Here is a 16,425-nt window from a genome sequence, read left to right on the forward strand (position 1 = left end):
ATGGTTACCAACAGCCAGCATAGCACAGACAACTACATGTGCCTTTGGCATAGGAAGGTATAGGCCCCTTCAAGTTAACCCTTAAACGCCTGTTGGACGTTTTAAACGTCGTCAAAAATTGTCTGTCGAATGTCGAGTCGACGTTGCAAACGTCGACTGAAAATGCTTTTTTAAATATTCGCGGAAAAATAATTATAGGCCTAGTTTGCGGAAGATTTCAAATCACGCCTTTGGCGGATGCTGGGAGTTCACGGATCCAGGTGTTGTGTTGTTTTTGAGCATCACCCAGACGCCGCATGCGCCGAATTCCCTTCTACTCACGCCAGATAGCATCAGCGTCGGACCTTATGGAGCGATATTTTGACGCAGACATGTTTTGCAGAACTTTGGCGAGTGTTTGTGTATTCGTGCTGCAACAGGACGTTTGTAGATATGTCACAAAGGCGTCAGGACCGTGAAAGGTGCACACTGCCTGTCGGAAGTGAGCGTGTGAGGCGAGTTTTAGACTGGGATGCTGGAGAAGGACCCAGCAACCAAAGTGAATTTTAACATTTGGTCAACTGTGACTCGACCGAAATGATCGAAAAACGCATCCGTAAGCCATAATTATTACATTCGAGTAACAATCAATCATTTACCTTCATTTTGCAACAAACGGAAAGTCTCTAGCACAATATTTAGAATTTTGGTGAATTTTTAAAAAAAATTTTTCTCTCCGCTCGCACGCGAACTCCGCTGAAAATCCTGTCATTTCTTGCGTCAGCTTGCCGTAATTTTTTCGCCGTTTCATATTCGTTACATAAAGTGTTATACATCAAAATGTGTGCAATTTCATGTAGAATACAACAAAAAATATATCATTCCTTTAGCTCTTCACAGTGTTTTAATATTTACATCGAAATCAAGATAACTGACAAAATTTTAACATTCGGTCAACTTTGACTCGACCGAAATGATCGAAACACGCATCCGTAAGCCATAATTATTACATTCGAGTAACAATCATTTTGCAACACACGGAAAGTCTCTAGCACAATATTTAGAATTTTGGTGAATTTTTGAAAAAAAATTTCCTCCGCTCCTCAAGTGAACTCCGCTGAAAATCCTGTCATTTCTTGCGTCAGCTTGCCATAATTTTTCGTCATTTCATATTATTCATTACATAAAGTGTTATACATCAAAATGTGCGCAATTTCATGTAGAATACAAAAAAATATATCATTTTTTTAGCTCTTCACAGTTTTTAATATTTACATCAAAATCACGATAACTGACAAAATTTTAACATTCGGTCAATTTTGATTCGACCTAAATGATTGAAAAACGCATCCGTAAGCCATAATTATTACATTCGAGTAACAATCAATCATTTACCTTCATTTTGCAACAAACGGAAAGTCTCTAGCACATTATTTAGATTTTTGGTGAATTTTTGAAAAAAAAAAAAAAAAAAAATTTTCCTTCGCTCCGCGCGCATCACTCGCTGAAAATCCTGTCATTTCTTGCGTCAGCTTGCCGTAATTTTTTCGCCGTTTCATATTATTCGTTACATAAAGTGTTATACATCAAAATGTGCGCAATTTCATGTAGAATACAACAAAAATATGTCATTCCTTTAGCTCTTCACAGTTTTTTAATATTTTCGCCGAAATCACGATAACTGACAAAATTTTAACATTCGGTCAACTTTGATTCGACCGAAATGATTGAAAAACGCATCCGTAAGCCATAATTATTACATTCGAGTAACAATCAATCATTTACCTTCATTTTGCAACAAACGGAAAGTCTAGCACATTATTTAGATTTTTAGTGAATTTTTGAAAAAAAATTTTCCTTCGCTCGCGCACTTGTGGACTCCGCTGAAAATCCTGTCATTTCTTGCGTCAGCTTGCCATAATTTTTTCGCCATTTCATATTATTCGTTACATAAAGTGTTATACATCAAAATGTGCGAAATTTCATGTAGAATACAACAAAAAATATGTCATTCCTTTAGCTCTTCACAGTTTTTTAACATTTTCGCCGAAATCACGATAACTGACAAAATTTTAACATTCGGTCAACTTTGACTCGACCGAAATGATCGAAAAACGCATCCGTAAGCCATAATTATTACATTCGAGTAACAATCAATCATTTACCTTCATTTTGCAACAAACGGAAAGTCTCTAGCACAATATGTAGATTTTTGGTGAATTTTTAAAAAAATTTTCCTTCGCTCCGCGCGCGGACTCCGCTGAAAATCCTGTCATTTCTTGTGTCAGCTTGCCGTAATTTTTTCGCCGTTTCATATTACTCGTTACATAAAGTGTTATACATCAAAATGTGCGCAATTTCATGTAGAATACAACAAAAAATATATCATTCCTTTAGCTCTTCAGTTTTTTTATATTTACATCGAAATAACGATAAATAGAAAAAATCAAGCTTCGGTCAACTTTAACTCGATCGAAATGGTTCAAAAATGCAATTGTAAGCTAAACAACTTACAGCCTAGTAATATTCAATCAATTTCCTTCATTTTGGCACAATTGGAAAGTCTCTTGCACAATATTTTGATTTTTGGTGAATTTTTGTAAAAAACTTTTTTTACGTCCGCACGTTTAATTCATGCATCATTTTGTGATAATATTTTCTCTGTGTTGCTTTAATCGTTTTACAATCTGTTTATATACCAAAATCATCGCAATTTAGTGTACAATACAACTAAAAAAATTAACTCATTAGCTTCAACCGTTTTCCTTACAGCGATTTGTATACAATTATATATGAGTTTTTTTTTTTTCTCTGTCATATATTCCAATATTTATATATGATAATGATATTTTTTTTATTTCTGATGGTTGCATACTAAACTTCAGGCAATGAGAAAAAAGGAGCCAAAATGAACTCTTAATCTTGAAAACTAACGCGCTGTGATTTTTGAAAAACTTTTTTCCGCTTGGCGCTACCTCTCGGAGGCCGCCGGCATACGGGAGACGTTTTTGAAAATAGGGCTTCGGCGTTAAAGGGTTAAGCATTGATTCCACTGAACCACATGTTTGTTTGGAGGGGCTCCATGCATAAGTAGGTGTGGTATCTCTTTCAAAAATCACAGTAGTTTTATCCATTTCTTAATCTATAGCAACGGTTAAGATCAAAGACTACTGTGACATATTCCGTGCATGGCACACTGGGAGCACAGAACTACTGTGGTTGCCACTGCAAAACCTGCAAGGCAGTGTTAAGAGCTTGTTTTTGTATGTCATGGGAAGCATGTTTAACAATATGACTATTCAAATTATTTTTTGTTTTAGATTAAGCCAATCTTGTCATTGTGTTGGCACAGGCTCTTGCTCTTGGGCAGTCCATAACATTCAAGTTGTCAGATGTGCTTGTTGCCACTGACAAATTGTTGATAGGGTGTGCTTGGTGTGAAATGTGCAGCTGATTTGTAGAGAAGCCCTGGCAAGAAGGCCACCTCTAAAGATTATAGTTAGGTTACATGGTTGTAAACTGATAAACACAAGGGGTCAAGACATGTGTATAGAATTTTGAGTCATTCCATTATTTGGTCTACTGTGGTAATGCATGTGCTGTACCTATTACAATACAATGTCAGTGTTTCATGCACAAAACTGCCAGTTATGATCTCGTTTCCATTTCATGGTCGAATCAGGATTCAATCAACGTTTTTAGCATGCCAAATGAGCATCTATTACAGTCAACGGTATCCACCATCCTTAAAGACAAGAAATGGATAATGGACGCTATAAAGGCATCTGCATCAGTTCATTTGACGATTATATCAAAGTAGAGGATAGGGCCTTTGGGAAAAATTGGGCAGTTAAAGGTCATGTTGATGGAGGACCAGATACAAAAGTGTATGCCACTCAGCCTCAATCATTCAAACAAAGGCTCGTATGCTTTTTGAGGAACTAAAAAAATATGATAATAACCAAAACAAAAGTTTTGTAGCAAGTGCTGGACGGTTCCGCTGTTTCAAAAACCACCATAATTTTCATAGCGTGAAAATTAGTAGTGAAGCAGCAAGCACTGATGCCAAAGGAGCCGCTAAATTTAAGGATGCTTTAGATCATCATTAATGAAAGTACTTGTCAGAGCAAATCTTCAATGTCAACGAAATAGGACTGTATTGGAAGCATATGCCTCAATGGTCCTACATCCATAAAGAAGCAACAATGATGCCCTGGTTTAAGGCATACAAAGATCAACTGACTCTCTTGCTTGGAGGAAATGTGGATGGGTATAAACTCAAGTAATTCATGATTTATCACTCTGAAAACCAGAGGGCATTAAAAAGAATCAGCAAGCATATGCTTCCTGTGCATTACCTTCATAATAAGAAAGCATGGATGACTGCAATTCTGTTCGAAGGCTGGTTTGTGCATTGCTTTATTCCAGAAGTGAAAGATTATTGTAAGGAAAGCAACATCCTCTTCAAAATTCTGCTGATTATTGACAATGCTCCCAGCCACCCTCAGCACATCAGAGATATTAACAAGAACGTACAAGTTATGTTTCTGCCACCATACACAACTTCTCTCATACAACCCATGGATCGGTGCTGTGGCTACGTTCAAGGCATATTACCTTCAGAACATGTTTGCTCAGGCTGTTCAGGCTACAGATAATGAGGAGAAAGATCTCAGAACTTTCTGGAAAGAATTCAATGTTCTGAACTCCATTGTGAACATTGGAAGGGCATGGAAGGGAGGTAAAGAAAGTGTGTATGAATGGGATTTGGAAAAATCTGCTAGAAGTGTATATGAAATCATTTAAAGGTTTCCATAAGGATGAACTTGTGGAAATTAATAAAAAAATCTTGACACTTGGGAGGAGTTTGGATTTAGAAATTGATGAGGAAGGTATCCAAGAACTTATAGATGTGCAAGATGTACTACTAATGGCAGAAGATTGAATTGTATTTGCAGAAGAGAAAAAGAGCAGAAGAGGGAGAAGACATTGAAGAAGAGCCAGAGCCAAATTTTGTTAACGACAAAAGCATTGGCAGAGGTATTTACCTCATTTGAACATGGACCGAAACTTTAAAGTGAAAGGGATGGGAACATGGAATGGTTTGCCAAAGTTGAGAGAGCACTTCAAGACTGTTGCAAGTTAGCAATTCATTTATGAAGAATGAAAAACTCATGGTGCAAGCTACAATGGATTACTACTTTAAGAAAATGACTCCAGTGCCATCACCTTCCACCACCCCTTTCCCCACATTTGAGAGCATCTCGTGACAGATTTCTCTGAAACATCTAACAGAAGAAGAAATTGACAGCCATTTTCTCGAAACACCTGAACTAACAGAAGAAGAAATTGACAGCCATTTTCTCGAAACACCTGAACTAACAGAAGAAGAAATACTATCAGAAGAGGAACGAGTTGATGATCCAGCTGCTTTATCATCCCCCCTCCTACTGTCACTCGATGGGCCGGAGTTCAATTCCCCCGGCCGGCTGATGAAGAGTTAGAGGAATTTATTTCTGGTGATAGAAATTCATTTCTCGCTATAATGTGGTTCGGATTCCACAATAAGCTGTAGGTCCCGTTGCTAAGTAACCAATTGGTTCTTAGCCACGTAAAATAAGTCTAATCCTTCGGGCCAGCCCTAGGAGAGCTGTTAATCAGCTCAGTGGTCTGGTAAAACTAAGGTATACTTAACTTAACTTCCTCCAATTTTTAGTTGTACGTAGCCATCAACAGCCTGACACCACTCAAGTATGCCAATGACGGACCGAATCTTGGTGGGTACCCCTTACAGTACATGTCTGATTCTTGTTTGTGTTATTCAATTTCTTTTTTGTACTCAATTATCATAAGTCAATCTGCACTGAACCTCCAGAATTAGCTGATATTAATTACTATATACTGTATATGTACAGAGCACCTTATATACATACTGTACTGTATAGTGTAGGCTACGCTACTACATATGTATGCTATACAGTCATACTTCAAACTTACAAGAGGTTAGGTTCCAGAACCCCTCGCGCAGGGTGAATTTTCGCTTAAGTTTGGCATGGTCTCTAAAAATGCTAATAAATTCTTATTTCTAAAGTTTAAACACTAAATATGACCCTAATCATGCTCCAAAATTATTAAGTTAACTTTTAAATGGAATTAAAGTTACTGTAATTTCATTTAAAAGTTAGCTTAATACATTACCCTTAAAAAAGAGAAATAAATGGTTTACATAAAAATTGAGAGTTGTAAGAGAATTCTCTCTCTCTCTCTCCCCCCTTCCAACCGATCTATTTTTAAAATTGTCTCAACCTCTTTTTTACAACTTCTTTATTCTGCGTCTCTTTCTATTTGTTCTGAAATGCTTTTTCATGAACAAACAGTGTTTTATATTTTGACTAATACAAGTCTGTTATTATGTCTCTATGTTTTAGAACGTATTTGTAACACTAGCGCATTTACACTTCATAGACGATACAGGTCAAATTAGATCAGTTTAAACTATCTACTGTACAGGTAAAGACGTACAGAGAATTAATAAGTTGTAAAAATGTGTGAGCACTAACTATGAGAGAGAGAGAGAGAGAGAGAGAGAGAGAGAGAGAGAGAGAGAGAGAGAGAGAGAGAGAGAACCAACACGTAACGGTAAAGAATCGCCTGTTCACGGGTTGTCCTTACTTAAGAGAGAGAAATTATTTATCAATTATTACGGAGACTGAGAGAATAACACGAGAGAGAGAGAGAGAGAGAGAGAGAGAGAGAGAGAGAGAGAGAGAGAGAGAGAGATTGTCCTTACTTGAAATGTCCAGTTATATTATTTATGAATTATTACGGAGAGAGAGAGAGAGAGTGAGTTAGCTTAATACATTACACTTAAAAAAAAGAAATAAATGGTTGACTTAGGAATATAGTGTGTGACTCTCCCCCCCCCATTCCACTTATCTATTTTTAGACGTCTTCTCAACCTCATTTTTACAAACTTTTTTATTCTGTCACTTTCTCTTTGTTCTGAAATGCTCTATGTCTACGTTTTAGAACTGCGCATTCACGGTTTGTAAACGGTACAGGTAAAATGAGATCAATTCAAAATTATCTACTGTACAGTTAAAGACATACAGAGAAACAGTGCTGTAATACGTAGGTTGGCTAACTTTGAACGAGAGAGAGAGAGACAGAGAGAGGGAGAGATAACAGTTGTCCTTACTTAAGAGAGTGAAATTTTTTATGAATTATTACGGACACACACACACACACACACAGAATTACAAGAAAAATCTGACCACTGATTAGCAACACTCCCATTCTTGTCATGTTAAATGACATGTCTGACAGCTTTTGCCTTCCACCTTCTTACAAAAGATGAGGGAAGAATTTGTTTGTTCAAGATAATATGAATTTTGTATTACAGTTTTATTATTATTATTATTATTATTATTATTATTATTATTTAATTTTATTAATCTTATTAATATTTGCAAATTAGTACATATTATTACGTAAAAAGTTTATTTATCATACAAATAAACATACCTGTTTACATGTACCATAGAAATTCATCTCACTAAAAAGAGAGAGAGAGAGAGAGAGAGAGAGAGAAATTATTACTTTTAATAATATTTAATGTTATTTAATTTACACATAAAAGCTTGAAAACTTATAAATTACATAAAAAAATTAAACAAACACTTTTGCAGGGTTTCTCAGTGTTCGGAAATGTTTGCGTGTCTGTGAAAAACTCGTGTATGTCCATTGGTTAGGTTCCAATGAAAAATTCGTACAACTTGAATCGTGCAAGTTAGAAGTATTACTGTATACCATAGTGTAGGCTAGGCTAATTCTTGTTTGTTATATTCAATTTTACTTTGTACTGAATTATCATAAGTCAATCTGCAGGAACCTACAGAATTAGCTGATAATAATATTAATAATTACTACAGTTTGACCCCCGGACTCACGGGCTCAGCGATTCGCGGAATTTTCTGTGGAACCTATCTATAAATTATTCGCAGGAAACCTCACCCAGTCACTATTCGTGGAATTTTTGCAGTTATATACATACAGGTACTAATTTTCAAAGTATTAATAATATGATTAGTACTGTAATAACAGTAAATAATAATGTACATTAATAATAATAATACAGTCATAGTAATAAAATTAAATAATACAGTAATATTATAAATAATATGATTAAATAATACATGATGATGATAATAATAATAATAATAATAATAATAATAAAATATTACGTACTGTACACAACACGCACAACACAGATACGTATACAGGGTACTATTAGAAGGTGGGCAGTGATGCTGGGTCATTTGGCCACATATATCAGCATTACATACATACGTGTACTTGTACATATGTACATGGTTTTCCGCATAACAACACTGATATTCTGTACATACTGTACATTTTATGGATGTTATGTTTTGTTGTAAGATGATTTTTAAGTACAGTAATACCCAAAACTTGCGCAATTCGAGTTGAGCGAATTCACAAACATGAACTTTTCATTGGAACCTAACTAATGATCATACATGAGTTTTTCACAGACGCGAAGATTTGCGAATAATGAGAAACCCTGCAAAAGTGTTTTATGTTTCATTTTTTATGTAATTTATAAGTTTTCAAGCTTTAATGTGTAAATTAAAAAACATTAAATAATAAAAGTAATAATTTCTTTCTCTCTCCCTCTATCTTTCTTTTACTGAGATGAGAGAATTTTTATGGTGCATTATATGTTTATTTGTTTTGTATGATAAATAAATTTTTTACCTAATAATAAGTACTAATTTTCAAATATTAATAAGATTAATACTAATAATAATAATAATAATAATAATATAACAAACAAATATCTTTCCCTCATCTTCTGTAAGAAGCTCAAAGGCAAAAAGCTGTCAGACATGTCATGTCACTTTAACATGACAAGAAGGGGTAGTGTTGCCAATTAGTGGTCAAAGGTTTCTTGTAACTCTCTCTCTCTCTCTCTCTCTCTCTCTCTGTCTGTAATAATTCATAAAAATTTCACTCTTAAGTAAGGACAACTGTTCTCTCTCTCTCTCTCTCTCTCTCTCTCTCTCTCTCTCTCTCTCTCTCTCTCTCTCTCTCTCTCGTTTGTAGTTAGCGCAACCTACATATTACTGTTTCTCTGAATGTCTTTAACTGTACAGTAGATAATTTTAAATTGATCTAATTTTACCTGTAATGTTTACAAACTGTAAATACGCCGTTCTAAAACATATAGACATAGAGCACTTCAGAACAAAGAGAGAGACAAAATAAAGAAGTTTTAAAAAAGAGGTTGAGAAGACTTCTAAAATAGATCAGTGGAATGGGGGGAGAGAGAAATAGTATACTAATCTTCACACTCTCCTATATTCTTATGTTAACCATTTATTTCTTTTTTAAGGGTAATGTATTAAGCTAACTTTTAAATGAAATTACAGTAACTTTAATTTCATTTAAAAGTTAGTTTAATACTGAATTTCCATCTTTTGATGTTTAACATAAGAATAATTTCTCTCTCTCTCTCTCTCTCTCTGTCGTCTCCGTAATAATTCATAAATAATTTAACTTGATATTTCCAGTAAGGACAATATCTCTCTCTCTCTCTCTCTCTCTCGTGTTATTCTCTCAGTTTCCATGGTAAGTGATATATAATTTCACTCTCTTAAGTAAGGACAACCCTTCTCTATATAATTTCACTCTCTTAAGTAAGGACAACCCTTCTCTTCTCTCTCTCTCTCTCTCTCTCTCTCTCTCTCTCTCTCTCTCTCTCTCTCTCTCTCTCTCTCATTCATAGTCAGCACTCATACATTTTTACAACTTATTATTTGTCTGTATGTTTTTACCTGTACACTAGATAGCTTAAATTGATCTAATTTTACCTGTACTGTCTATAAAGTGTAAATGTGCTAGTGTGGCAAATACGTTCTAAAACGTAGACATACTAACTAAGAGTTGTATTAGTCAAAATGAAAAACACTGCTTGTTCATGAGAAAGCATTTCAGAACAAAGAGAAAGGGACATTGTAAAGACATCAGACGTCTCTTCGTTTTCGCATCAATCACGTCATGCATTGCATTTCTTCATATGTCAACACTCTCATGTAAGTACTCGTACAGAATTTTCTGGCCTTTCTGCCGATATGTATTTCATCATTGTACATTTATTATGTCTCTCAAAATTGCCATTTGTTTGTCTGCCAACAAACACAAATTGCTCAGAGTGCGGGTCACAGAGATTGGAGGTTGGGCACCACATTTCCGTTCGCACTCTGCCATGTATACCTGCGCTCAGGTAATAAATAAGTTAATACCCAGTTGACCTTTCTTGTCCTCACAACTGGTGACCTGAGGAGTGACGGTAAACACAACAGTTTTGGCTTTGCCATTAACGGACTCACTACGGCCGCTTTACCTTCAGAGAGCCTTTAATGGAACCACACGGCGACAAAAGTCTAGGCCTCTGAAAGTTCCTTCCTTGGAGAACACCCAAGAAACTAACGGACTAATTACAGCGTACCCTTTCAGGTACGTTCTGGCGTGCTCAAATGGTTTGGCCCCACCATTTACGATTCATGTCGGCTGTACTCAGAAGTCATTAACGGAACCACACGGCGTATAGTTTTGACTTCTGACGAGCCCAAACACCATCGACAGACTAAATACGGCACATATTTTGTGTTTTGGTGTGAGGAAGAATGTCAGACACTGAGGTAAAAAGTCATTCTGAGGACGCACAGATCCTCTGCATCCCTCTCTCACCTTCGAAGGCAGCAATAAGCCAGGCGATAAAATTCCCTCCGTTCTCGCGACAAAACACCGCATCCTGGTTTCTGCAGGCAGATGTCCATTTTCAGGTGGCGAAAATTACAGGCAAAGAGACCAAGGCAGACGTAACCATGACAACGCTACCAGAGGAGGTCTTCAACAAAATCACCCCACGGTTGGATTCGCAGCTAAGCAAAGTCAAGTACAGAGACCTAAGAGACAAGCTCATCAAAACATACTCCATGCCCGTCCCAGAGAGAGCCCAACGCGCCCTCGACCTGATGACCCAGCCCCTGGGGGATGCATTACCCAGAGACGCCTGGGATGAACTCCAAGGTCTCCTGATGCTGCCGGGGGTCAACGCTGACAGTCGGAAGAAGGGGATAAGCTTGTCGCGAGAAATATTCCTGCAGCGCCTTCCGCAGGAGGTGAGGGGGGCAAATCATGAATGTGTACACCCTTTCAATGGATGAATTGGTGAATGTTGCGCACAAACTCCACAAAGCCACCAAGGCCTCCAAACACACTGCAACACCCGCAGCGTGTAACCTGGCAACAGAAGAAGACGAGGCAGAGGACATGAACATGGTGTACAGGAGGAAGGCGCCGCCACAGCAGCAGAGGACGTGGACAAATCCAGCCTGGTGTTACTGCCATCAGAGGTTCGGAAGCACCGTCAGAAATTGCAGAGCCCCCTGTTCTTTCACAAAAAATGAGAAAAGCGGCCACAGGTAACAGCAGTGGCCGCAAACCTTAAAGACTTGGGACCAGTAGGATTCTTCATCCACAACGCCATATCGAAAAGATGGGTGTTGGTAGACACCGGGCGTTGCAAACGGTGTTTCCACCGTCAAGAGAGGACCGCGACTGCACAGCCAGCGCCACAACCACACTGGTGGCCACAAATGGAAGCCCCATCCGCTGCTACAGAACTTTGACCCAAAGAATATCCATCCTGGGCCATAACTATGATTGGCCCTTTGTCATCGCAACCGTCAAGTTCCCTCTCCTGGGTGCCGATTTCCTCGCACACCATAGACTTCTGGTAGAAGTCGGCTGAAAATGCCTGCTGGATACTGGAACCTGCCGCTCCCGACCGCTCTCCACCAGGCCGGGGATGCCCGCTGTCTGCTTCATCTCTTTGAACAAGTACAGCACCCTCCTCCACGAGTTCCCAGATGTCTTCAAGCCAGAGCTATGTCAGTTGCCGGGAGCTGAGGCCAAGCACAGCATCCATCGCCATATCACCATGACAGGCCTGTCAACACATGCCAAATTCCGGCACTTGCCACCAAAAAAACAGGCCTTTGCTGAGATGGAACGGATGGGCATCTGCAAGAAGGCATCGAGCCCATGGGCATTCCCCCTCCACATGGTAAAGAAACCAGAAGGCTCCTGGAGGCCCTGTGGGAACTATCATCGGCTGAACCTAGTAACGACACCGGACCACTATCCCTTGCTGAACATGCAGGACCTAACAGGCGCCCTGCACGGGGCCAAAGTATTTACAAAAATGGATTTACTCAAGTATTATTTTCAGGTACCAGTGCAACTCGACAACGTTCCGAAGACAGCTATCATCACACCATTCGGAATGTATACCTTCTCCTACTCCACCTTCGGTGTTAGGAACGCCAGGGCTACATTCCAATGCCTTATGGACACCATCTTGGGGGGCCTACCTTTCTGCATTTGCTACATAGACAACATCGTGATCTTCTCCAGGTCCCCAGAGGAACACCTGCATCACGTCTGGGCTGTGCTGAAGTGCCTGCAGGAGAACGTTTGGTCATCAGGTTCGACATGTGTACCTTTCGAGCAGAAAAGGTAGACTTCCTTGGCCATGAGATCTCCCAGGCAGGTGTCAGCCCCATGGCTTCCAAGGTGGACGCAGTAAAGAAGTTCCCAATGCCAAACACCATCAAGTCCCTGCAGGAGTTCTTCGGCATGGTCAACTACTACCATCGCTTCATACCAGACGTCGCCCGCATCATGTATCACCTGACTGCAGTCCTGAAAGGGAAGCCGAAAGCACTGGCATGGGCAGCTCCAGAACAACAGGCGTTCGAGCAGACGAAGGCAGCCCTTGCCAAAGCCACCACATTAACACATCATGACCTCACCACCTCCCTGAGCCTTACCACCAACACAGCAACATCGCTTGCGGGGTGGTGCTGGAGCAGGTGTTAGACTGCTCCCCACGCCCGCTGGCCTTCTTCAGTCGCAACTTAACACCACCAGAGACCCGCTACAGCGCATTCGACAGGGAGCTGCTGGCAATCTACCAAGCCGTGTGGCACTTCAAGTACCTCTTGGACGGCACCCCTTTTACCATCCTCACAGACCACAAGCCTTCAGTACATGTGTTCACGAAGGCGGGAGACACAGTCTGCGAGGCAGCAGCAGCACTTGGCCACTATCTCCGAGTTCGGCTATACCATTAGCTATGTCCCCGGCAGGAAGAACCCAGTAGCCGACGCCTTGTCAAGGGTCGTGATAAATTCCGTCCACCTCAGCATAGACTACGAGGACCTGGCGAAGGAACAGGCCACAGACCCGGAAACAGCAGCCAACCGCATGGCACTCACCACACTGAGATGTGAAGACGTGCTGATAGGAGGATCCAGTTCAACACTTCTCTGCGACACCAGCACTGGCTGCCCGCGCCCCCTGATCCCCGCTTCCAGGAGAAAGCACACATTCGATGTCATCCACGGCCTGTCCCATCCATCAGGCCAAACAATGGCACACCTGATGACAGAGAAGTTCGTGTGGCATGGTATCAGGAAGGACGTTTGGCAGTGGGCGAAGAACTGCATACCGTGCCAAACAAGTAAAGTCACCCGGCACACGGAATCAGGCATCGGAGAATTCCCTCAACCACGTCGGCACTTCAGTCACATCCACATAGATGTCGTAGGTCCTCTGCCACAATCAGGGGGTGCCAGATACCTCCTGACGGTCATAGACCGTTTCACACGGTGGCCAGAAGCAACCCAGATGACAGAAGCATTAACAAGCGCCTGTGCAGAGGCCCTCCTGTTGAATTGGATCAGCCGTTTCGGTGTGCCTGACAGCATAACTATGGACAGGGGTCCGGCATTCTTGTCAGAGCTCTGGGTCGCCCTGGCACGCCTAATGGGGACAACTCTCCTCAGTACGACGGCATATAACCCCGCAGCCAACGGCATGGTGAAAAGGGCCCACCGTTCATTGAAGGCAGCTCTGATGGCAAGCTGTATCGATGACAATTGGAAGGCCCAGCTCCCCTGGGTCCTGCTGGGTCTCCGCACCGCACCGAGGGCAGGCGGCGACGAATCTCCCACAGAGAAAGAAGACCGGATATAGTGCTATTGTGTAAAACCACCAGAGTCTGTGGCAAACCACCAGTAGACCTGAGTGAACATGATCACATATGAACCAATCATCCAGGCATTTGTAATTACTGTAAAAGGAGGCCTCTTGCAAGTGGAGCCTTTGTCTTGAAGCACAGTCCAGGGACCTCATACACACTGAATACAAGTGCACAGCTGACTCGACTGCGCATGCCAGAGAAACACATGTGAAGAGCCACCACTTCCCAGAGAGTGTTTCTGGCAAAACATAGATGGAAGAGCTGGGGGCAGTCCTATGTCCAAGACACAATGTAACCAACATGGTAATGAGTATGTTTGCTGCTGCCCACGCCAACCAAGCCAACTGCTGACTGGTCATCCATGAGTGGCCGAACGCTGTGGCCTCCCACAGACTGGGAGGAGCACTCACTGGAAATCTTATGAGTCTTCGTAAGAGAGGCCTCTTGGACTCCACTTCTTCCTACAGGAGAAAGACAAAGATAATGAGGAGGATGAGGACGAGGAGCTCAACGAGGTGAAGGACGAGGGGGAGTAAGGAAAGCTCTCATGCTTCCTCTCCTTGCTCCTAGCCCTAAAACATGGAGTCCCTAAGAAGAGGAGTCCAAGAGGCCTCTCACAATAAATCTCGTAGGACTCCAAGTGAACACCCTTCCCAGTCTCTAGGAGGCAACAGCATTCAGCCAACCATGGGTGACCAATCAGCAGTCCGCTAGGCTGTCATGGGCAGCATCGAACATACTCAGTACAGTAACCTGTTCTGTCCCACTGTGTCTTGGACACGAGGACTGCCCCCAGCTCCCCTTTAAGGAAGTTGAGTAGTAAATTCCCTGAAGCATCTTCCACAGGAAGAAAGACCTCTCAACAGAATGGGGCTCCTAGCAGTTGCAGCACAGCAGCTGTACAGTCAGCATAGAGGCAGACTAATTCTTCAATGCTACCTCCTCTACCAAAATCTTTCCATGGCCTAAATGGAAGGGATGAAGGTTCATTACAGTCACTAATACCATTCACATTTCTGAATATGACTGTTTTTTGTGTCAAAAAATATACTCAAAGTAAAAACACAAGTTCAACTAAGCAGTCAGAAGAAGTGCAGCATGACATCCCTACATGACAAAGAAAAAGTGTTTGAGACAGTAAGTGAGTGAGGGGTATTTGCTCATTCCCATGTAACCATCAGTTAACCACCTTGTTACTAACTTCAACAACCATTTCCAGCTTGTGTTGAAAGATACTCTTAAATAAGAGGCAACTGTTAGTATATCAACAGTAACAAATGAAGTTTCCATTTGTTAGTTCCTTCAAAGTGCAAACCTCTGCTGCTACTTAATGCTATGATGGAAGGCTCATGTTCTACAGTATTTTCATTTCATTGTACATAAATACCAATAATCTTTAATAAAATGCAGACACGTACATATTATATTGCAGTTTCTTAACTGCTCTATCTTCACAAGAGATAAACATAAAAAAGCATACACCATCATGAATTGCACATTTGAATTCGTTTGTGTATTCTATATCAAGATAGATCAAGATAGTGCTATTTTCTATGCAAACCAGGGCCACAGAGTGAGAAATGAGTAAATGCAGGAATAGGAATTGTAAAGGGAAACGATTATGTTCAACAAACATTTTACTAAGTGAAATTCAGCACTGAGAACCAGGATTCTTTTTCATGTCCAGTGTATAGAGCCAGCTACAGTCTCCCATGCTATGCGAATTCAATTATCCAATTGTCTTCTATAGGTCTCAGTGTTATCACATGTATTTTAGTTTCAACCACCCACCAGACTCTATTTTGGGTTCTGAGCAGATTAACAAAAAGTTATACCTTTTGGGAAAACACTTGGTTTCCCCCAAGTGCTGGTAACACTCAAGCTAGCAGCACTACTTGCCAAGATTGCTATCTAATTACCTTCTATGGATGCTGGAGTAACTTATCTATTACTAAACCAAATTACATTACACTGGTCAGTATTTTAAACTCTCATCCTACCTTTCGAAGATGGGACATGAGAATATAGGTTTCTTTGTGTCGGGGATAGTAATCAGTTATTTCTGGTCGTAAATCCAAAGGTTTTTCACTGAACATCTTGACAACACGCATAGCTCTGTGGGAAAAGTTCACAATTAGTTCATAAATTAGTTATTAAAAAGATTTGTAACAAACTTCAACAAGTGCCAATACTGCACTTCACCTACAAAAGTGCTTGCATACTCAAAGAGAATACTACATACACCTGCAACATGATTTAAAAGAATTGGGTTTTGGAAACTTGAGAATCTTGATTGTCAGAATAATAAATGC

At 40.4% G+C, this 16,425-nt stretch overlaps 1 protein-coding gene across 4 annotated transcripts in view; it reads right to left on the bottom strand.

Annotated features, from left to right (window-relative positions):
- Positions 1-16,425, bottom strand: part of mRpS33 (mitochondrial ribosomal protein S33) — a 57,506-nt gene that overhangs the window by 5,142 nt on the left and 35,939 nt on the right. For all 4 annotated transcript variants that reach the window (XM_067116111.1, XM_067116109.1, XM_067116112.1 and 1 more), the window contains one exon: positions 16,114-16,228. In XM_067116111.1, coding sequence (XP_066972212.1) covers positions 16,114-16,228 — 115 coding nt within the window. The remainder of the gene's footprint in view (positions 1-16,113; positions 16,229-16,425) is intronic.

The sequence above is a fragment of the Macrobrachium rosenbergii genome, chromosome 14 (assembly GCF_040412425.1).
Source record: "Macrobrachium rosenbergii isolate ZJJX-2024 chromosome 14, ASM4041242v1, whole genome shotgun sequence".
NCBI classification, from domain to species: Eukaryota; Metazoa; Arthropoda; class Malacostraca; order Decapoda; family Palaemonidae; genus Macrobrachium; species Macrobrachium rosenbergii.